Source organism: Pelophylax lessonae (genome assembly GCF_965119305.1).
Source record: "Pelophylax lessonae genome assembly, chromosome: 1".
Classification (NCBI taxonomy): Eukaryota; Metazoa; Chordata; class Amphibia; order Anura; family Ranidae; genus Pelophylax; species Pelophylax lessonae.
Genome location: NC_138768.1, coordinates 439,263,022 through 439,286,619, shown reverse-complemented (window position 1 = coordinate 439,286,619; position 23,598 = coordinate 439,263,022). Strand labels below are relative to the sequence as shown.

Sequence of the window (23,598 nt, the reverse complement as noted above, 5' to 3'; positions counted from 1 at the left end):
TATGTCTCTAAATGTCCTAATGTGCCTTGGACACAGGATAACATTGAGCTGCTTCTACAAGCAAAAACACAAAGGTCCTGTAGAACCAATGATTATTAAAGCCAAGAGTTCCTGTTAAAATAGTAACTTGATCACTTACAAGGGAAATAGAGATAAGTATGTGTACGTTATCAGAGCTAAAAATATATTATGGATTACTGAATAAAAGAAAAATACTTTTCTAGAAACACTTGACTTAATGATCAGTAATTCAACTGAATAATGGAGCAGGTAAACTTTCGTAAGTCAACCTTGAACATAAATTGGCCAACATGGACACATTTAATTTCAGAAGTACAAAACTGAAAGCGTACGATATACATATCTGTAAATAACTCACTTTTAGCCACTTGTCGACGCACTTGGCGTGAAATTCATGATTACATGGTAAGACTCTTAGAAGCTGTCTTGACTCAAAATCACACATGCATACTACACATCTAGGAAACAAAAGAGTTCTATGTTAGGTTACAATTTCTACTGGTTTAACAAAAACAACAAAGACATAAATAAATAAAAATTGGCAAATTTAACAAAAAAACAAAGACATATTTAATCCAGTTAAACTGTACTTGTTAAAAACATCCTAAAAGTAAACAAAGCATGGTTCCATGGGTGGCCCTAGAACACAGCCATGGTTGAAAATCTCTTTGAAGATGCATATAAAAGAATGCTATCCCCAGCAGTTATTGGTGTTGAGCCTTCTAGGTGTATCTTGGGAGAATGACATCATCAAACTTCCTGCCTTGTGTTCTCCCTAGTACTATTACGTAAGGTGTGCGGTTTTCACTCACCACCTGGCTTTTACAGACATGTCAACTCCTGATTGAATTTTTCCTCTAGCGCCTGCTGCTGCATTGCCAAATCTGATCTAGGAGGAGGCGGCAGCTTACCCTGCAGACATAACATCTGTGGAGCATTCAAACAGTCATCTGTACATTTTCATGACTGGCTAAAAACTGCACTGAGGTTTCAACTTCAGTAAGTTTAGCAGATGTCCACCAGAATCAGCTTGATACAGGTGCTGGATATTGAAAAGTGCCTGGGAGATTGACAAAGCAGGTGCTTTCCTGGTCATAAGCATGGTTGGTGGGTCACTGATGCCAGTTGTGGAAGCACAATTAAAAAAGGGACTAAATTAGGTACAGTGCACTGGTACATCATGAACATATAGGACAGTTCTGAGAGTTCTAAATCAAGCTACATGAAGCACAGGAGATTGGCAGAATCAGGTAGAGGTAACCTCTTACAAAAAAAATAAATGTTATCTAATACACAACCGCACAGCCATGCTGACTTAACTCTTGCCCCATACTTTGTGGGTCACACATTCCCCTATAAAACTCATCTCCCAGGTTCTGTCCTTCCTGTCCTAGTAGATCTACAGCAGACGTGCTGCCATACAAAAATTCAGGGTTTTAACAAGCAGGTCTTCAAATATGGACTCTGACTGCCATATGCATAAGCCTGTGTACTAAAATAGAAATTCGGAGTTCCATATATCTGCAATTTTACACTGCTTTTTTTTGTTCTTTGTTCAAATTGGTCACCCATTTACTTCATCCTCCCTTACTAAGGAGAACACTGGTATAGCTAAATATTATGCATGATAGAGATGTGTGTATTTATGATATATACACACACACATATACACACACACACACACACACACACACACACACACACACACACACACACACACACACATACATATATATATTACACACACACATACATACATACACACACCTTTACATCCACATCGCTTTTTTTTTTTTTTTTTAAATCCTAATGAAATCGTTGTTCTATCTGAAATATGTGCAAAAAATAGCTGTTTATCCTGCTGATAACTTCCTGTGCTGAACTTCGCTTTGTATCAAGTTCTTTGTCAGAACACTTCCCCCTGTATTATGAGAAGAGGGGATGGTATTCTGTAGTCGTAACTCTTCCTATCCTATTGTGAAAACAATGCCCCTGTACAGATAAGTACAGTGAGTAAGCAATGTCACCCTATGACAAAAGTGTGTAACTAGAAGAATCACTAGGTGAAATCAAATGAAAAGCATCCGAAAATAAAACCTATTCAACCACCATGTTCTAAATGACATGCTAAAACATTTTTAATCTCCATTTGAAAACATTAAACTTACAAGGTCTGCTCTGACTGGTGATTGTTTGGGTTAAACCTGTATGACGGAAGTTGCTCAATATCCGCTTTCGTTAATCCCCGTGGTTTTGCTTCACCTAGCCTTTCAGCTAGATTTAGCAATGCCTACAATAAAAGAAGTTAAGGACAGTTAGGAAGAAATATGTATCTATGTATTTTCAATTATAGGGAGTAAAATATTAGGGGACCGTTGACCCTACCCACACACGCTTGGCACATGCATAGCATTATTTACAATTATATATATATAGGAAGTGTACATTCTATTCAGGTTCCTGCATAGCAGCTTGGTGCACTGCGCCGTGGAGCCATCCAGTGTACTGTGGAAAAATACTGTATTTTAATGAATTACTTTGTGGTCTGAACAGGGCACATAGAAAAACTGGATTTTTGACTTACCATAAAATCCTTTTCTCTTAAGTTCATTGACAGACGCAGCTCCATATTCCTCTTGACCATTGGGTTATGCTGCCCCCTACAGGAGTATGACACTAGGCAGGAAAAATCTTTACCACGCCTATGTGGCAGTCCCTGCAGGCACACACCCACTCACTCTGCTATAGGATTCAGTTTTGTTGCAAGCACTCCTGAGAAGGAACCGGCACAATCACCCCTTGCGGCAGCAGATCTTGTACCAACTCTTGCAGATCCCTAACCGATCTGGAGATAGGCATAGATTGGACGGGAAGAATCTTCTGTCCCGACGGTCGAGACCTGAATTCGATCTTGTAACCCGATTGGATCAGTTCGTGGACCCATTTGTCCTGAATCAAGGAGGTCCATGGTTCCGGAAAGAAGCAAAGACGTCCCCCTTCAGCCCAGTTACGGATGAGGGCGCCCCTTCATGCAGACGGGGATTTGTCTGGATTGGCCTGCTCTCGACTTACCCGAACATGTCTTCTTGGAACCCCCGGAAGACCTAAATTGCTTAGATAATTTCTCCTGCGTGCCGGAGGCACGAAAGGGCCGCCTGTGGGCTATAAAATAAGGCCCCCGTCTATTACGTGATGACTTGCCCTTCGGGGATTGAAGAAGAAGAGTACTCTTCCCATCTGTAAGACCCTTGATCAGTTCATCCAATAAAGATCCAAAACAAATGGTCCCCCATAAAGGGGAGCTCTGATAGAGTCTTTTTTGAAGCCTGATCCGCAGACCAGCTTTTTAGCCACACAATGCGTCTAATAGCTACCCCCACTGCGGATACTCTGGCTACAAGAGGGGCCCATCACATATAAATAGTAGGGCTTGGACCGTTAGGTCTGCCAGGCCCGGAGGGAGCTGTTCAGTTTCTAGGTCACTTTTTAGTAACTTTGCCCATTCCGTTATGGTCTGGGGTTTAAGTATTGAGCCCGCTATCACATGTAAGTGGCGGGACAGAGACTCAATCCTTCTATCCACAGGGTCTGTAAAGACCGGGGACTCCTCCACCTGAACCACAGTAGATTTGTTCAGTCTGGAGACTGGATGGTCCACCTTCAGTGGAAGGGTCCATTTTGCGGATACTGGATCCGCGAATGGATAGTGCCTCTTAAACGCTTCGGCACCCACTAACATCTGTATGAGGTGCCCCGATTAGTGGCATTGGGAGGTCGCCGGCACAAATCCGCTATAGCGGCATCGGCACGTACGTCCCCCCCCCCCCACCGGAGGACCCCCGTGGCTGACTGAGGTAGGGACCACTATGACGGTGGAGGGGGAGGCCTTGGGGGAGCCTGATACATACCAAGAGGCCAGGGGGAATGAGGGGTACCCGAAGGTCTGGCCTTCCCAGCGAGGGTCCCACATCCGCCCCGAGACCACCAGAGCTATGTGGGGACACTACTCACCATACCAACGACATCTGGTGGGCTGCACTCTGGACAGACTACCTCCCCACTCAGGGTGGGGGTGCTGGCGGTCAAGGGGTACGCTGCTACTCAGGGCGAACCAGGTTGTGTGCATCCCGGCAGGGAGTTTCACTCGCGGGTCAGCCCCCATCCATTGGGGCTCTGTCGTGGGGAGGCCTAGCGCTGGGCTATAACCTGCACACTGGGAGACCTTAGGAATCTAGGATATCCAGTCCGAAACGCAGTCCGGCTGTTGATTGCAGTTCTCTCAGGAGCATGACTAGCTAAAAAAAAATATTTTGTTTAACAAAGGTTCCCTTTAAAATAAAAAAAAGACAAGCTAAGACTGAAGTCCCAGCCGGGAACTAGGTCCTACTCCTAAACTAGGCAGAAAAACCGAATCCTAGAGCAGAGTGAGTGGGTGTATGCCTGCAGGGACTGCCCCATAGGCGTGGTAAAGCCTTTTCTTGCCTAGTGTTCTTCTCCTGTAGGGGTACACAACACAATGGTCAACAAGAAAATGGAGCTGCCTCCGTCAATGAACAATAGAGAAACACATTATTCTATGTGTCCTCATGGTTACTGGCGGTGATCCAGTGTGGAAAAATGCCAGTCTAAAAAACACCAATGTATAATGAGCCCTAAAGGGGGACTAACTAGTACATTGTTAGCGGCTGGCTAATTGTCACTTTAGCAAATAAAAAAAATAAAAACAGGTTTGTGAATACATACACCAACCTCATAGTTTTCCACTTCCCCATCTTCCACATCCAACTCAAAGCTAAAGGCTGGTCCTACGGTAGGAGGCACTGGAAGCATGGAACTAAAAGGACAAGAACAAAACAGATTAGTGACCATGTTATAAGACATCAAACAAGCTTCAGCCAAAAACCACAATATACACATGTTAAAAACCAGCAAAATACAGCAAGACTACTTTACTATAATGCCTCAGGCAAATGAAGACTTTTGTAAACGCTTAAGAAAAGCAGCTTAGAAAAAAGCAGCCGCAGTTTTGAGCACGTGTCTAGGCTCATCAAGCTCCTGGGTGTTTATTTGGCTAGCATATTTATTTATTCTGGCCATTTAAATGAATAAACTTTCAAATGATAAATGTACCGAGGTGCATTTACACTAATTACATGCATTTGAGTGTTTTTTCACCCAAAACGATCCTCTCTTGAACAAACAAGTGAATTTTTTTTTTTCCTCTAAAAACCCAGAACTTCCTTTAACCATAGGGTGCCCCCTTTCATAAATTTTCACTGTTTATTATGTGCATGTATAGGAGTAAATAAAAGACAATGATGTGATATAGAAATACTATTTTAAAGGCAGGTCAACATTAACACGCACACAGCCCACAAGCAGATTCACTTGTACCTAATCCACGTCGCAATGAATAATAAAAAAAAAAAAAAAAAAAAAAAAAAAAAAATACATTCATACATGTTCTAGACCGTGAATAAATCATTTTTAGTAGCAAGATACAAATAAAAATCCCACTCGCATTGTCAACATATTAATTTATACAATTATTGAAAACCATTTAATTAGTTCTGTTAAAGTTTTACCAAATACTTTAGGTAAAGACAAGCTGCAGCCTTTTTTAATCCTCACTCAAATCCTCAATGACTCAATTCATTGGCACTATGAAAGCCATACCCATGAGACTCCCAGGTACTGCTGAGTCTGCACTAATCAGAAGCATATAATGGATGGCTGCCCAGTATTTCATCTGTCTCTACCTGGTATCGAGAAGGCCAAACCTAACAAAAAAAAAAAAAAAAATAAAAAAAAAAAAACCGAAAAAAACAGAAAAATAAAAAAGCCAAACAAACCAAAAACCTACTTTTTTGTTCACAGGCGTATGACTAACATTGTCATTCACATTGTAAATCTTGCCAAAATAATGAAAGGCTAGTACTTTCATTATACCTATGATAAAAGCAAAGCTAAGTGCACATAAAATTCTGGAGTTGGAAGCTAGAGGGGTTAATACAGCTGAACTCAACACTTGACAAAAGTCAAAGTTTTGTGGTTCTATTCTGGCTGAGCTACAGCACGGCAAAGAAGTGCTATTTTGTGCAAGCTTGCCATGACCTGAATATGCAGAACTGAACAAACCGATATAAAAACAGCCAGCTGCCAGACTAGCTCACTGCAATTGGATGTAGCTAATTGCAAGACATACATGCTCTTATTACACACTCAGAGAGTATTAAAGTGGACACAAGCATCTTCTGTACCAGCAATGCAAAATGAAAGCTTAAATGTTAAGGGCGGTTTAGATTAAACACTGAGAAAAATTTACTCCAACCAAGCAAATGCTCTGAACTGCAGTATTATTAAATACGAACTCTAGGTAAAAAACAGTTTGTCTTGCCTGTAAAATCCTTTTTTTGGAGTACATTACAGGACACGGAAAACATTTAGTGTTAAGAGTGATGCGGGTGCCTTCAGAGGATTGAACACTGGCAAAAAAAAGCTGTAAGGACAGCCAGCCCAGTATAACCTCTTCCTACTCCCAACAAGCCTCAGTTTTGTTGTAGGTAATAGCAGTATACGAGATACAGGGGGGTTGTGTTCTGTATTGTACTCTCAAGAAAATTATTTTACAGGTTAAAGAGGAAGTAAACCCTCCTCTGACACTTGTACCTATAGGTAAGCCTATGATAAGGCTTACCTATAGGTACTGTAAATATCTCCTAAACATGTACCGTTTAGGAGATATTTACCTTACATGCCGCCAGGGACTTCACTGGCACATGCGTTTTGAAGGGACGGCCGTTCGTGCCGTTTCTTCAGAGCCCTGTGCCGTGACTGTCGGCTCCCGCGCGCGTGCGAGTGAAGTCACCGCGGCTCCGGCCAATCAGATGGCCAGATGCCGCGATCCCGGAAGACGGGCGACTGGACATGTCGCCCGTCATACAGGTAAGCGGGCGGCACGGCGGGGGCTCGTTCTAAGGTACGATGCATACTAGCTCATTATGTGCTTCTCTTACAGGTTCCAAAAAAAAAAAAAATGATATGGGTTTACAACCTCTTTAAAGAGGAAAATCCTATATTATGGGACAGCATTCAGGAACAGACATCAAAAAGCAGATTAACTGAGGGATGGGTAACCGTAACAAAGGCCAACAGGCCCACAGAAAAAAAATAGGTTAAAAAGGATAAATTTATCTTTAGGAGCACGTTAACTTGGTGCACTCAAAATTTGGGTGTAACAGGTAACATGCTCCTACGCACCTGCCTCTCCCTGCCAGCACGCCTTGCTCTGTGACAGTGTTCAGGGGATCTTCTGCTCTGCCCACTCTGGCCACACAATTAATTTACAGAGTTCTGTGTATGAAAAAAATACAAGTACTGTATGCCACAGTGGCAGATGTACTTACGGATCATGGGCACAATGCTCTGAAAAGTCAACTTCTCTTTTAACAGGTGGGTCAACAAGCCTGCAGGGCCACCTGATAATTTTAGGATGAATCCTGGCATCAGCAGAGGCCTAAATTTCCACCTGGTAAAACTTTGTGAACTTGTTAACAGAAGACTGTGGAAGCCATGTGAATCTAAAAAACAGAATCCTGATATTGAAAAGCCCAAGAAGCACCAACTGATCTGGTTGAATGAGCTTTCACAGGGAAATGAGGAGCCCTGCCCTTCAGGTCACAAGACTGATAGTGTGTCAAATCCACCAGGCAATAATGCAACAAGAGGCAGGCTGTCCCTTCTGGGGACCTACTAGTATGACTAAGAAAGAGGAAGATTGTCACGCTAGACACTACATCCAAACAATCGAGGGAGATCACCTTAGGAGGTTTTGAAACAGGGCAGAGAACTGGCAGAACAATGTCCTGGTTAAGATTGAAGGAAGAAAGCACCCTGGAAGCAAAGGAGGCCTCGAGCCCCAAAACAACCTCTGTGCAGAAGAAGAAAGGTTTCTTTACAACTTAAGGCTGTCAACACATACCACATATTGCAGAAGTGATGGCAAAGAGAAAGGCCATCTTAAGAGTGGTCCGAAAAATATTTTTAATGGGCCTAAATGAAGGTTTCTGGAAATCCAACAGAATCAGACTGAGATCCCACAGAATCACAGGGAAATGTAAAGGAGGGTTGAGATGAGCAACACCCTGCACAAAGGCCTTCACCAGAGTGTGCGAAGCAAGTGGTCTCTGAAAGAGAACCAAGGAGATTTGATGCTTGATGGTATTCAAGGCCAAGGAGGGAATTTCTAGTTTTTTTCTAGAATTTGCAACAAGCAAAATATGTCTTCCAGGTATGATGGTGGACTTTGTGAGAAGTCTATTATCTAGTTTCTGAAAGTAAAGAGATAACGAATTCTGGAAGGCTTCTGTCCCTTAGGACCTGGGCTTCAACAGCCAGGCCAATAAAGCCAGTGACAGGGAAGAGTGGCAAACTGGTCCCCGAGACGGAAGAAACTTGCTAAAGGAAAACAAAAAGATCTTGATCAAAAAGAAAAAGAAAAAAGGAGTAGCTTCGCTCAAAGAGAGAAAACTGTCCTCTTTACTTGCACACTAGAAAAACAAAATAAAAAAAAAATAAAAAAAGAAGGCTTACTGAATATTTTCCTGTGTCCTGTAGTAACTGGATTCCTAGTGGGAGTATTCTCCCACTTCCTGCTATAGCTCAGTTTTGTAAGAAGCAGTGTCAGAAGAACAAAAAACCCAACTGTTCTGCAGGACAATTTCATGGGTCAGATGGTGAATGCACCAACAAGAAACAATGCGGTACTTGACCTACTGATTACCAACAATACAGCAGACCTGCTCACAGATATAGAAATAGGGGGCAAATTAGGAAACAGTGACCATAGGTCAATTCGTTTCAGTATTAATCATAATAGCAGCAAACATAAGGGTAATATAAGAACACTGAATTTCAAAAGAGCCAATTTCCAAAAACTGCTCTCTGCTAGAAAATATCAAATGGGATAGAACCCTGGGAACAAAGAACACGGAGGAAAAATGGGAGTGCTTCAAGAGCATACTTAAAGGGATTGGCCAGTGCATTCCAAAGGGAAATAATATTTAAAAGGGCAAAACTAAACCCTGGGTGGCTAAACTCCAACATAAAAATGCATATAAATGCTAAAGAAAAGGCCTTCAAAAAATACAAGACTGAGGGGGTCATTGGCAGCATTCAAGCATTACAAAGAGTGTAATAAGAAATGTAGAGACAAAGTCAAGGCGGCTAAAATAGAACACGAGAGACATAGCGGAAGAGAGTAAAAAGGACCCCAAGAAATTCTTTAAGTATATTAACAGTAAGAAAGCGAGGCCAGAACACATTGGCCCCATAAAAGATGACAAAGGAGATTTGGCCACAGAGGACAGAGAAAAGGCGGTAGTGTTAAATAATTTCTTCTCTTCAGTTTTCACAAAAGAATTGGGGGGCTACACTAACCCAGCTTGTAAGGCCAAACTAAATAATACACCTCAGGAAGTACCGCCATGGATAACAGAAGACAGACTTAGAACTAAACTAGAGAAACTCAACACAAATAAATCACCGGGACCGGATGGCTTGCACCCGAGGGTTCTTAAAGAGCTCAGCCAGGTGATTGCCAGACCATTATTCTTGATCTTTAAGGATAGTTTACAGACGGGTATGGTGCCAGCTGATTGGAAAAAAAGCCAACGTGGTACCAATATGTAAAAAGGGCCGAGATATATCCCGGGTAACTATAGGCCGGTCAGCCTAACATCAGTAGTCTGCAAGACTTTGGAGGGGATGTTAAGGGACCACATACAAGACTTTAGTAATAAAAATGGTATTAGTAGTAATCAGCATGGATTCATGAAAAATCGTTCTTGCCAAACCCATCTATTAACCTTGTATGATGAAGTGAGCTGCCACCTAGGTAAGCCTGTGGATGTGGTGTATCTGGACTTTGCAAAGGCCTTTGACACTGTTCCCCACAAACGCTTACTGTTCAAACTAAGGAAGGTAGGCGAGTACCTGGATAGAGAACTGGCTCCAGGGGAGAGTGCAAAGGGTGGTGATTAATGGGGAGTACTCTGATTGGGCGGGTGTGGAAAGTGGGGTCCCCCAGGGTTCTGTCCTGGGGCCAATCCGGTTTAATTTATTCATAAATGATCTAGAGGAGGGGATATCTAGTACAATCTCAGTATTTGCGGATACTAAACTAAGCATGCCAATATCTTCTATGCAGGATGTGGAAACCTTACAAGCGGACCTGAACAAAATAATGGGGTGGGCAACTACATGGCAGATGAGGTTTAATGTTGAAAAATGTAAAGTAATGCACTTGGGTGCCAGAAACCAAGCTACTCAATAGGGGGGGGGGGACCTCTGGGTGAGTCTAGGATGGAAAAGGACCTGGGGGTACTGGTAGACAAAAGGCTTGGCAGTGGCATGCAATGCCAAGCCACTGCAAGCAAAGCCGACAATACTGGGATGTATAAAAAAAAGGGGATTCACTCCAGAAATAAAGGAGATTATTCTCCCTCTCTACAAGACTCTGGTCCGGCCACATCTTGAGTATGCTGTCCAGTTCTGGGCACCGGTGCTGGAACTGGAGAGAGTCCAGAGAAGGGCAACAAAAATAATTAGGGGAATGGAGGACATCAGCTATGAGGAAAGACTACAAGCACTGAACTTATTCTCTCTGGAGAAGAGACGATTGAGGGGGGATATGATATCAATGTACAAATACTGTACTGGCGACCCTACCATAAAGAACAAACTATTCAGGGAAAGGGAATACAATAAGACACGTGGCCACTCACTAAAACTAGAGGAAAGGTGGTTTAACCTTAAGATACGTAGGGGGTTCTTCACTGTAAGAGCAGTAAGGATGTGGAATTCTCTTCCGCAAACAGTCGTATCAGCAGGGAGCATCAATAGTTTCAAAAAACTATTAGATGGGCACCTTAAAGACCACAACATACAGGGGTATACAATGTACGGTTAACAACAAACACACACACACACATCATAGGTTGACCTGGATGGACTGATGTCTTTTTTTAACCTCACAAACTATGTAACTCATAGCTGGTGCTGTCTGTCAGTGAACAGGATGTTACGGTAAGACGAAAATCCAGTTTTCTCTTTCATTCACTGATGGACACAGCTCCAGATCTTTTTGATTCTTGGGACGTCCCAAAGCAGTGTCAATATGAGGGGTGGGAAGAACACAGCAAAAGATCAAGCTTCCCAAAGGCTAAACGTAGCCAACCAGGTAAAAACAGGAGCTCTCCTACCAAAAAAAATAAATAAAAAAATACACCCTCAAAGATGATTAATCCTCTCCAACACCGGCCTGCAAAACCAGCGGCCAAAAGAAGCAACAGCAGATGCGAACACATCCACCTTATAGAATTTTGTGAAAGTATGCACGGATGACCAGGTAACTTGCAAACCTGCACAACTGACACCTGATGATGGAAGGCCCAGGAGGCACTAAGTGCCCCCTCGTAGAATGTGCCTTAACAGGCAAAGGAGGCTCCTCACCCTTAATTGAATAGGCCTGCACCACCGTCTCCCTGACACATCTGGAAATGGTCGCAGCAGACGCAGACAGCCCCTTATGGGGACATCCATAAGGAAAAAGAATCCGATTTTCGGAACGACTCAGATCACCCTGATTGCCCGAACCACATCCAAAGAATGTAAGGCAATCTCCTTTAGGATGCTTAGGACACAAGGAAGGCAATATGTCTTCATTTAAATGGAAACCAGAGACGACCTTAGGCAGGAACGACTGACCGGGACAAAGCACCACTTTGTCTCTGTGAACCACCAGGTAAGGTGAATGACAAGACAGCACAGCCAACTCAGACACCCTGTGTGCAAGAGTAATAGCCAAAAAAGTCTACCTTCTGTGAGAGTAAGCAGAGGAACCTCCCAAATCTTTTCAAAAGGCGGTTTCTGAAGAATCGACCGCACCAAAAATTGAGGTCCTTTGGAGGTAATGGAGACCTCACTGGGGGAGCCAGGTGGGGAACCCCATTAACAAAAGGTGCGAACCAAGGAATTTATGGCCAACGGGCGCGGAAAGAAAATCGCCAAGGCCTAAATCTGGCCTTTAGCGGTACCCAAGGCCAAACGCTGATCTACGCCTCTGAAGAAACTCCAAGACACTGAAAAAAAAACAGGGGGGGGGCTATGCGTCCTCACATGGCTTTTAACTTCCCGTCCACCCCTCTGTCCAGTGGGGCTATGTCGTGGCCAACCCAGTGCGGAGCTAGGGTTGGGTAGTGCTCGCTGGCTGAACTGGGAAGACGGTAAGGATCTAGGATATCCAGTCTGGCAGTTGATTGTAGTTCTTACAGGAACAGAAAAACATAAAAAAGGAGGAAAAAAGTTCTGTTTAAAAGGGAAAAAATGCTAGGACCAGAGATCACAGCAAGGAACTAGGTCCTTACTCCTGACTAGGCAGAAGAAAACTGATGAGCTATAGCAGGAAGTGGGAGTATACCCCCTGGGATTGCCCTATATAGTCTTAGTTAAACTTTTTTACCCCTGGTGTCCTACTCCTGTAGGGGGCAGCATTAACCCAAGAGTCAATAAGATATGGAGCTGTGTCAGTCAGTGAACGAAAGAGAAATACAATATAATATTTCTTTTTTAAATTTTTAGTTTTGGATAGAGTAAGATTTAGAATCTGTTGGGTTTTCATTGCATTCTAAATTCCCACTGGGAAATTTCCCGTCACTGTTCTCCGGCAAAGAGTTACAAAAAGAGCAAGCTGTCACCAGAACAGGAAGACCAAAATCAGCAAGCTATAAAGATTGGTAATATGGGACTGTTAAACACATAATTTATTTCCAGCAATGACAGATGTTGGAAAATGAAAAATCACAAAGGGGAAATAATGACAACTTTGGCAAACAACATTGTGCCCCAGCATGTTTTTAATATGTGAAAGATGGTTGCTGGTCCTACCGGTAAACAGAATTGGGTACAGCATATGCAGTGGAATTTGGTCTCTTGGATACATTAGGGTCCCGAAGAACATTCAACGTATGGGCATTCACACATAGAATGTGGAGTGTGGTAATGAACACATAGGACTTGGCTGTACATCAGTTATTCAGGAGTTTCCTTGTCTTTGTAGAAAATCTGTGGTTTGACCGTGATGCCAATGTGGTTTTTAAACGAGATGACATTTTCCTAGTGTTACGAATGGATTAATTTACGGTATATGCGATAGGTGTAAATACTGAAGAAGCAATTTACTGAACCTAGATGCCACATAAGAGAAAATAATATACTCAATGCATTCATACCCACTGCCGGTCTTTAGTCCACACATGATTATTTATAATTTTTTTGTGTCTTTTTAATTTTATAATATATACATGTGTATATTCTCTTGGTGGCACACACTAAAGTCCCAATAGGAGTGGGGGGGGGGGGGGGGGTGTACAATTTGCACTGTATGAAGGGGTAGTGTCCATGGAGGAATAGAAGAAGGATAGGACATATTCCACCTATTGAGACTTTGAGAATCTGATGATTAGATCCTAGACAGATTCAGGAGATCCTGGTTGTCAGAGGACATGCACAATCACTGCTCGTTAACCACTTGCCGACCGCCCCATGCAGATTTATTGCTGCAGGGCGGCTCGGCTGCGCATAATCACCTAGATCTACGCGATTATACGCATGTGGTCTCGGCAGCACGCAAAGCCGGACACAGCGGGAAGCAGACCGCGGAGGTAGCGGGCGTGATCGTCGACAGCCTCCCGCAATCTTCAGGGAAACTGACAGGAGAGCCGCCTGTCTATGTAAACAAGGCAGGCGGCTCTCCTGTCAGACAGGCACAATGAGATTGTGTGTCTAAGCCAAGCTGAAACACCTATCTCTGTGTGCCTGTCACAGAGCCTTCCCCCCCACAGTTAGCAAGTACAATTTAGGAGCACACTTAACCCCTTGATCACCCCCAGTATTAACCCCTTCCTTGCCAGTGTCATTTATACAGTAACAGTGCATATTATTTAGCACTGATCACTGTATTGGTGTCACTGGTCCCCAAAAAAAAAAAGTGTCACTTAGTGTCAGATTTGTCTGCTGCAATGTTGTAGTCCCGCTAAAAATCGCTGATCCCCACCATTACTAATAAAAACAAACAAAAAAAAAAATTTAATAAAAAAGTCCAAAAATCTATCCCATAGTTTGTAAACGTTATAACTTTTGCGCAAACCAAACATACGCCTTTTGGGATTTTTTTTTAGCAAAAAAATATGTAGAATACAAATTGGCCTAAACTGATAAAAAAAATTTGATTTCTAAAAATTTTTTTTATTGGGAAGGTTTATAATTTTTGGTTAATTGCGCAAAATCTAAAAAAACTGAGGTGATCAAATACCACCAAAAGAAAGCTTTATTTGTGGGAAAAAAAGGACATAAACTGTATTTGGGTACAGCGTCACACGCAATTTTTAACGCAGCGCCGAATCGCAAAAAAATGGCCTGGTCATTAGGGGGTAAAACCTTCCGGGGCTGAAGTGATAAATATCAAGAAATCTTACCAAAAGCTCTTGCTAGTGGTAACAGCTTAACGATGCAGAAATAGCAAAAAAAAAAAAGAAAAATTTGCTTAAACCAATGCTTATTGTGCATGTACAAACAAACTATCTTAGCATTTAAAACGTTCAGTATAAAGCTACATATGAGTTGTTCAAAAACACCTTGCTTTAGGAGCTCACTGCACATTACTCCAGCATATTCTGAAGCTTGCACCCTTAGCACACATTCACATTGGGTCGATTTGGAATGTCAAATTGCATGCCAAACCAGAGCCTAATGCCGGCAATGGCACGGCCCAAATTTATGCGTAATTTCTGCACTACTTTTGACGACTTCGGGGGCGATTTCAATAGACATCTGTGCATGAACCCCCACAAATGTCTGTCAAATCACCCCCAAAGTTGGACTGAAATGCTGGTTTGAAATTGTGCAAGTTTAGCTAAACTCACACAATTTCAAACCCGCCCTCAGTATGAACCTAGGCTTAGAGTAACACCATACCCCCTTGATTGTCCTGTTAACCCCTTCCAGTGTCATTAGTACAGTGACAGGGCATAATATTACCACTGATCAGTGTATTAATGTCACTGGTGATGACAGTGGCAGTTAGTCTCTCTCCCCCCCCCCCCCCAGCATCAGACTGTCCGCCGCACTATCACAGTCCCGTTATAAGTTGCTGATCGCCGCCATTACTAGTGTAAAGAAAAAAAAAATAAAACATTTCAGTATATATCCCAAAGTTTGTAGATGCTATACCTTTCACACAAAACAATCAATAATATATAGGACATGTAGCAGAATACATTTTGGCCAAAATTTCGAGATTCAATTTGCATTATAGCAGGGAGTAAAAAATAGTTCGTTTTTTTCAAAAATTGTTGGTATTTTTTCATTTATAGAATAAAAACCCAGAGGTGATCAAATACCACTAAAACGCTATTTGTGTGGAAAAAAAATATAAATTTTGTTTGGGTACAGCATTGCATGACAACACAATTGTCAAAGTAGCACAGTGCCGCATAGCACAACACTGCCTGGTCATGAAGGGGATAAAAACCTTCCAAAGCTGAAGTGTTTAACCACTTGCCGACCGCCGCACGACTATCTACGGCGGCGGTCAGCCCCTCACAGGCAAAGTGACGTAGGTCTACGTCGCTCGCCTGTGAGGGTTTAGGGAGCGAGCGCGCGCCGCCGGAGGCGCGCTCCCGCTCCCGCGTGGTCACGGACCCCCCCGCGCGTGTGACCGGCGGACCCGATCGCCGCCGGCCACTCTGCGATCGGCGGGGGAGAGGGAGAAAGTCAGGCAGCTTGTGTAAACAAGCTGCCTGTCATTCTCCTCTCTGTATGAGAGCTGATCACATGGATCTACTATGTAGATCCATTGATCACTCTGCATACAGTTGAAGCCACAGCCAATCACAGTTAGAATCACGCCCCTAGGGACACACACAGCCCCTCCCTCTCAAATAAAGTTAACCCCTTCACTACCAGTGTATTTTTACAGTAACAGTGCATATATATAGCACTGATTACTGTAGAAATGTCACTGGTAACCCCAAAAGTGTCAAAAATGTCAGTCAAGGGTCCGATCTTTCCGCCGCAATGTCGCAGTACCGCAAAAAAAAAAAAATCGCAGATCGCCGCCATTACGCGTTAAAAAAAAAAACAACAAAAATGACAAAAATCTTTCCCTTTGTTAGTAAACGCAATAACTTTTGCGCAAACCAATCAAAATACGCTTTTTGCGATTTTTTTTAACAAACATAGGTAGCATAAAACAAATTGGCCGAAAATATTAAAAAATTTTGATTTTTACATTTTTTTTGGGGGAATTTCATATAAAAAAAAGGGAAAAATATTGCTATTTTTGCAAAATTTACGCTCTTTTTTTTGTTTATAGCGCGTGATCAAAAAAATCGCACAGGTGATCAAATACCGCCAAAAGAAAGCTCTGTTTGTGGGAAAAAAAGGACGCCAAATTCGTTTAGGTACAGCGTCGCACGACCGCGCAATTGTCCGTTAAAGTCACGCAGTGCCGAATCGCAAAATACCCTCTGGTCGTTTAGCAGCCAAATCCTCCGGGGCTTAAGTGGTTAAAAAAGGCAAACCTCTTTTTTAAACACTCCTTAAACAGTGCTATGGACTTGCAGGAAGGGAGGGTGCTGTGCTAGGGAATTGACTGTTCCTAAAGGGTCCTTTCACACGGTCCGTAGGCAGATCCGTGCTTCTCAGCAGGGGATCATAAACACAGATCCCCGCTGAGCAGGAAGGCGAAAGGTCCCTCTCCGCTCTGTGAGCAGAGAGGGAGGTGTAAGAGCCCCATGCATCTCTATGGGGGAATCAGATGAGAACAGATCGCCTGTCCACTCTCATCCGATCCGCTGGACGGATGGAAAATAGGGTCTCCATCCGTCCGGATTTCACAGACAGGATCGGATGCGGATGGCAGCGGACATGTCTCCGCTGACATCCGCTGCCCCATAGGGATGCATGGAGGATCCAATCAGATCCGCCTAAAAAACTGACAGGCGGATGTGATCGGAGCGGTCGTGTGAAAGGACCCAAACTTCCACAGATTTGCTAGCAAGGTCAAAGGCTCATTACAGCTTGATACAAAATTTATGGAAATTAAAAACCGCAAGTATTTAAAATACTTGATTTTACTTTTCCTTTATCAGCAATATTTTACGTTTGTGACAGGGTCTTTTTAAAACTAAATCTTTCCAAGGTGTTTAACGATCATTAAACACAGAAACATAAGAGCAAATAAGGATGCATCCATAACTTAAGAATGCACATAAACCTATCCCTTTAAATATGTGCAAATAAATCCCATGACATGACTATTCACTAAATACCTCAATTACACAAATACCTAAATTCTTCACAACAACAAACCGAAATGGCATCCACGTGCTAAAAAATAAATATTTATTTTTTAACATTTGGAGTGGCACTTGGCACATGTTTTTTGCTCCGACATGAGCAAAGAAGGGCTTTGACATCTGTCAATGTAGAATTTTCCCCTCACTACCTGGTTTAGAAAAACCTGTAATCAGGGAAAGTAGTGTATGTGGGTGGAGGGTCTAAATAAAAAAGTGTAACGCACTCAAATAATAAAAAGGTGCTGATTTTGTGTTCCACTGTAATGTAGAATTCCAGCCTAAACACAGCTAGTCTTGAAATGTTCCAGCACCACCCCCCATCCCCCATTTCTTGCACGTATGTTAACTAACTTGGCTGACAATGGCCAAGACCTGGGATCCAATGGGTAACATCACTGCTCCCAAGCATTCAGAGCCAGTGCCAATTGCGCTCTCCTCTGCAGCCCCTGCTGGCTGAGATAGGGGATCACCTTATCAGAAAGAAGCAGGCTTAAAATAGGCAAGTATACACATCATTTTTTTTTTTATACAGGTTAGTAAACATAGGTGTTAGGAGGGGGGAGAGGGAGCATTTTTAACACTAGTTAGATTAAGGCTGGAATTGTACTTTAAGGTATACTATTCTATATTTTACTGTACACTTACAGGACATAAGGTAAAAGGCTCGGATGGTAAGGTGGCGGTGGTATTGGCTGTTGTGATCGGTATCTGCTACGTCCGGTAATTCTTCTTGGCATAAATGGAGGATAAGGCTGCAAAGACAAACAAAACAAAAATAAATATTAGATTTCGGGTTAATAAGGTTGCCTGTTCTTCAAGTGGGACATTTAGGTAGTGATCTGAAAAAAAGTAAAAAAAAAAGTCAACTACACATTTTAAGAATTTTAGGGCATTTTATTGCAACTAATCTGTCACATGGGTAGAAGGGGAAACCTGTGGCAGGTATGAAATGCAGGCACCTAAAAGGTACACATACTTGCAGCATCCACCCAAACCTTGTCAAGGCCACGTTGCAAGCTGCTCTGCCAGGCAAAGCTCCAAAATCATGTGTACAATTAGAATACTGTTAGTGTAGTGGAAAGAGCAGTTGAACGTTTTGGCAATAGTGGATTCAGCATGATGAATAAATTTACATTTGACATATTTAGCCATGTTAAAAGTATCAGATCCTGGATGCACAGAATTATAGGTTTTTTAAAAAAATTTAATTTATCACACTCAAATGCGGGCAAAAAAAAAAAAAAAAGTGAAATGGCACCACTGAAAAAATAAAAAAAAGGACATGCTTGCATATTCATTTATAAAATGTCCTCTAAATGCGTATAAAAACACAGGTTTGACTGTGTCAGTGTGAAGGAGGAAACACTAGGGAACACACATTATGTTTGCAAAAAAATAAATAAAATAATAATCATAAGCTAACCTGAGTTTACTAGAGGACACTTATGTGTTGGCAAATGATCGTTTCCCCTTAATGGTCTTCTCAAATATGTACAAAACAAATTCTCTCATTTCATGTATCCATAATAATTAAAAAAAAAAAAAAAAAATGGACCTTCACAACCACTTTAACATTAGCATTTACTCACTAAAATTCTAATCTGCTGAAAGTATAAATAAAAAAAAAACACATTAAAAAAGCAGGTAAATATTGTGTTTTCACTGTGCCAATAAACCAAGCAATATATTTTTTTTGAACTGCAGAATTATGGGTCTCCCTTTACATAGAATTCCAATCTGATCGAAAACCAGGATATTCATTTTAAAAGAGAAACTGCTGAAATTACATAAATGTTACCTCCTTTTTTGCAAGGCAAGAACATCCAGTATATGGAATACATCATCTGCTATCTTGAAAAATGAGGTCAGTTCCCAACGCATGCATTATATCATGTTGACAGACAACATAGCTTATCAAGGGCTATTTATAATTGTAATCGGTATAATATTTGCCCTACCTAAAAGGAGGCATCATGAACTCTAAAGGGTAATTTAAAAAGAAACTGCGACAACCATCAAACAAACATTCACCTCAGGTGCATCTTTCTAGATCATGTGGTTTAAATTGCAGTGTCTAATTGTGGCAACACAAATATATGGCACAAGTTAGGATTGGCATTTATTTGGTAAATATGGTACTTACAACTCCAAAGGAAACCTCCTGGTGCAAAGGATCATGAGTTATGAACTGTAAAGGGGCAGAGGGCTGCAATGTTGGTGCATGAGCAGGTGGAGGGTAAGTAAATCCTCCAACAGGTAGATGCTCACTTAACAGCTCAACTTCATTCTCTATCCTTTGCAGAGGCTGCAGAAAAGAAACATACATTATTTCTCTGGTTTTACTGGTATAAACAATGAAGAATACCAACTACAGTGTTAAAAGAGAAGAGAAAACAATTTTACAGTTTAATTTGTTTGGAGCAAAAAAAAGATTTTTATACTAACTGTAAAATCAATTTCTTAAGATTTCACACTGGAATTCAGGTATAGCTGGGTTATTATACTGCTGCTCAGCAGTGGATTGGACACTGACAAACAAACACTTGGGGCCAGCCAGGTATAACGCTTCCTACTACCAGCACAAATCAAATTTGTGGCAAAGCAGTAAAAACAGCATGATCATAAATACACAGGGGTGGAAATGTGTCCCTTGAACTTCCAAGTACAAAAATCCCTGCTTTTCATTTATTGAGGACACAGGTATTCAAATACAGTCGGGGCACCCAAAAAACAGCCCAACTGATGGGTGGGCAATAGCAATACAAAAAAAAAAAAAAAAAAAACACAACTACAAAACTTGGGAACTTATAGAACCTGTTAACAGAAGAAGTTCAGGAGGCAGCCTTGAAAATCTGGGAAAGAGTTGCCTCTTAAAAAGCACTAAGCGATCTAGTAGTGTACAGCAGTAGGGGACCCGAAACCCGAAGGCTATTTGTTTTTAATAGTCTGTCTGAGCAACCAAGAAATTAAGGAACCATTTACTAGGGGCATCAGGAGTATCAAAGAGGGAGTTATGCATCTGCGAGGTAAATCCACACAGCACAAACTACATCTAGGCGGCAGAGGGAATTTTCAGATGAACTGAAGCTGCACAGAGGAACAATGTCCCAGTTGCTGTGAAAGCCTGAAACAACCTAAGGAAGTAAAGAAGTTCTGGGTCTCAACACCAGCTTGTTTTTGTGAAAGCCCAGAAAGGGTTCTTTACAGGATAGGTCTGCTCTCAAGACTCTACTCGCAGAGATGAGGACAGTAAGAAGTGCAACCTTGTAAGAGATGGAAGGGGAACTGATCGGTTTCAAGGATCATTTCTGAATTGCGTATGGAACCAAAATTAAGATCCCATGAATTCACATGCAAAACACACCGTACAAAAGGTTTGATCAAAAAACGTGGAGCCAGTGGACTTGGGAACAGGAACGCCCTGAGCCATGATGGCGTTAAGGGCCAAATGCTGATCCAGGCCAATTAAAATTAACTAGGTTTTCTCGCATTAAGGATTTTCTGAAAACAGTTACTTTTGCCTCGCAAGTATGCATTTTATGTACAATCAAAGAAATCTAGAATTAGCTGTAACACTTCATCTTTATTGATCCTTCATGCAAAAGACATCACGGACAGTGGACGGAACAGTAAAAGTTGACGCGTTTCTCGTTGCGACTAGCGCTTACTCACAACCTCATATGCATTTTATTTGCAATTGTAAACTTCCTAGTTTTTAGCATTGTGGGAATCACGAGATTCAGCGATGCCTCTCGCTCTCAGAATGTAGGCATCAACAGCAATGCTGTTAAAGACAGCACCAGGGAAGCAGGGTGACAAACCAGTCCTGGAAACAGAAGGTCCAGATGACTTGCAAGACCCACAGAGCTTCCGCCAGGAGTCTGACCAGGTCAGAGTACCACATCTGTATGGGTCAGTCCATGGCAATGAGGATCACCAAAATGTTCTCAATCACAATCTTGCAGAGCAGATGAGAAAGCAGGGAGAAAAAGGCATAGAACAGACCATTGATCTAACAGAGCCATCAGAGCATCCATTGCTTCAGCTAGAGAATCCCTGTATCTAGAGAAAAAACAATCCACTTTGTTGTTGAACCTGGAGGTCCCACATGTGACAAAGTTCCTGGAACACCAAGGAAGTTGCCTGCCAACTGTTCACACCTGGGACGTAAATGTCAGACAAGGCTGGAATGTGAATTTCTGCCCAGGACAGGATTCTACTTCTTTTACCATGGTGAGGACTTCAGGGTCCTCCCAAACAGATGATGTACACCACAGCCATGGAATTATCTAATTAAATCCTGACTGGGCGACCCTCCAGACAGGGTATACAGCATTGTAAGAACAACCAGATCTGAAGTTCCAGAACTTTGATCAGGAGACGAGATTCCTCTATTGGCGTAGTTCCTTGTACTGACAAGATATCAACAACAACAACTCACCTGACAGGCTGGTGTTCATTGTGAGGATTTTCAAAGAGATCAGAAGAAAGGATTCCTGAGCTACCAAACCAGGCACCACACTGTTCTTCAGTACCATACTAACCAGTCTTGTCCAAGGACTTAGCTGACAAATGTTGTGGTGTGGGAGCCTGGGGTGGAACTGGGTAAATTGGATCTCAAAAAAAGGCTACTAGCAGCCCCAGAACTCTAATGCAGAAGTGAAGAGTCACGGCCCTTTTAGAGTATAGAGTCTGGAAACAGTTTGAAGCTTCAGGTGAAAAACTCTGGCTTGAGCGGTGTCTAAAATTAGCTCCAGATATTACAAGCGATGAGTCGGTTCCAGTGCCAACTTCTGAAGGTTGCTTCCTCATGCTAAAAACATATCTGAGTATTTGGAAGAACAGAAGTCCTAACTACTGTAGGGTTTTTCTGCTGGGGGCGTAAATCGGTATGCTTACCCCCTGTGACATTCTTGATGAGGGTATCCAGAGCTGCTCCAAAAGAGACAAACGGCATGCGAAGCAATAGTTTTTTGCATGCAGGTTTACCAGCCCAACAGTGGCAACAGAGAGTTCCACGTGGCAAATGCAATCAGGAGAAGCAGCAGGAAAGTCCCTCAATGCTGAATGGCAGGGAAGACAGTGGTGAGCAAGTGACATTCCTCCCAGATGTCAGTGCTCAATTCTCCCAGCTGAATTCTTCCAAAAGTAGAAACAAAGTGGGAATTTTAAATGGTGCCTAGTGGTCTTTGTAACAAGGTAGCTCCCAGTTCTTGGCCCACTCACAAAATTAGTCTTCAGGGTCACCCCTGGGGCTGTGCCATGACTCTGGATCTGGAGAGCGATGTGCAACTAATGTAACCAGTACACTGTTCTGGTACACTCTGGTCTGGAAAAGTGCCACAATGCAGAGTCCAGTTCCCCAAAGCTACATTTCAGGGTAGCGCTGCAAAGTCTAGTCTTAGGGCTCTTTCACACAGAGCGGATCGCAATGGTGTTTTTTTTTTTTCACGGAGCGGATGACACTTGTGTCATCAGCTCCGTATGTCCGCATATCATCCCATCCGTTTGCGGATGATATACAGACATAATGTATGTCTATGGGCATTGCGGATGTCAGCGGATGACACCGCTGATATCCGATTTTGCTTCCATTCTGTTTTTTCAAACGGAACAAAAATAGGGTTCTGTTCCGTTCCAAAAAACGGAACAGAACTGAAAGGAAGAAAACCGGATGTCAGCGGATGGTCATCCGCAATGCCATTGACATACATTATGTCCGTAAATCATCCGCAAAAAAAAAAAAAAAAAAAAAAAAAAAAAATCGGATGATTTGCGAACATACGTGTGAAAGGGCCCTAAGGGTTATAACCATGCTTGTTCTGTTTGCTAGTGTCCAATCATCCTGTAGGCAGCAATAAATGAAAAAGTGTTTATTTGCATCACGAACCCCTTCTTCATTAATCAATTGGATTAGTACAGTACTTCAGGGTGAAATTCAAAAATAACTGAAAAAAGCATTACTGGCAGAACTTACCCTTGCACAGAAGTAGCCAAATAAGACCCACTACAAAATGTTTGGCTACGGTTGAAGAAGTGGCTACATAAGGGAATAGGACTAAAAAACTGTAAAGACATATTTTTTTAATGTTAGAGTAGGGAAGGGTTAGTACCTTTGTTAAGTGTCTATGGCTGTCTGTGTCCCCAATGGGGAAAATTA

At 42.2% G+C, this 23,598-nt stretch overlaps 1 protein-coding gene across 2 annotated transcripts in view; it reads right to left on the bottom strand.

The window, feature by feature from the left end:
• The window catches only part of RNF38 (ring finger protein 38), a 443,031-nt gene that overhangs the window by 9,851 nt on the left and 409,582 nt on the right, over positions 1–23,598 (bottom strand). For both annotated transcript variants that reach the window (XM_082261799.1, XM_082261800.1), the window contains 5 exons: positions 19,582–19,743; positions 18,084–18,190; positions 4,771–4,855; positions 2,190–2,311; positions 380–479 (listed from right to left, as the gene is read on the bottom strand). In XM_082261799.1, the coding sequence (XP_082117925.1) occupies positions 380–479; positions 2,190–2,311; positions 4,771–4,855; positions 18,084–18,190; positions 19,582–19,743 (576 nt within the window). The remainder of the gene's footprint in view (positions 1–379; positions 480–2,189; positions 2,312–4,770; positions 4,856–18,083; positions 18,191–19,581; positions 19,744–23,598) is intronic.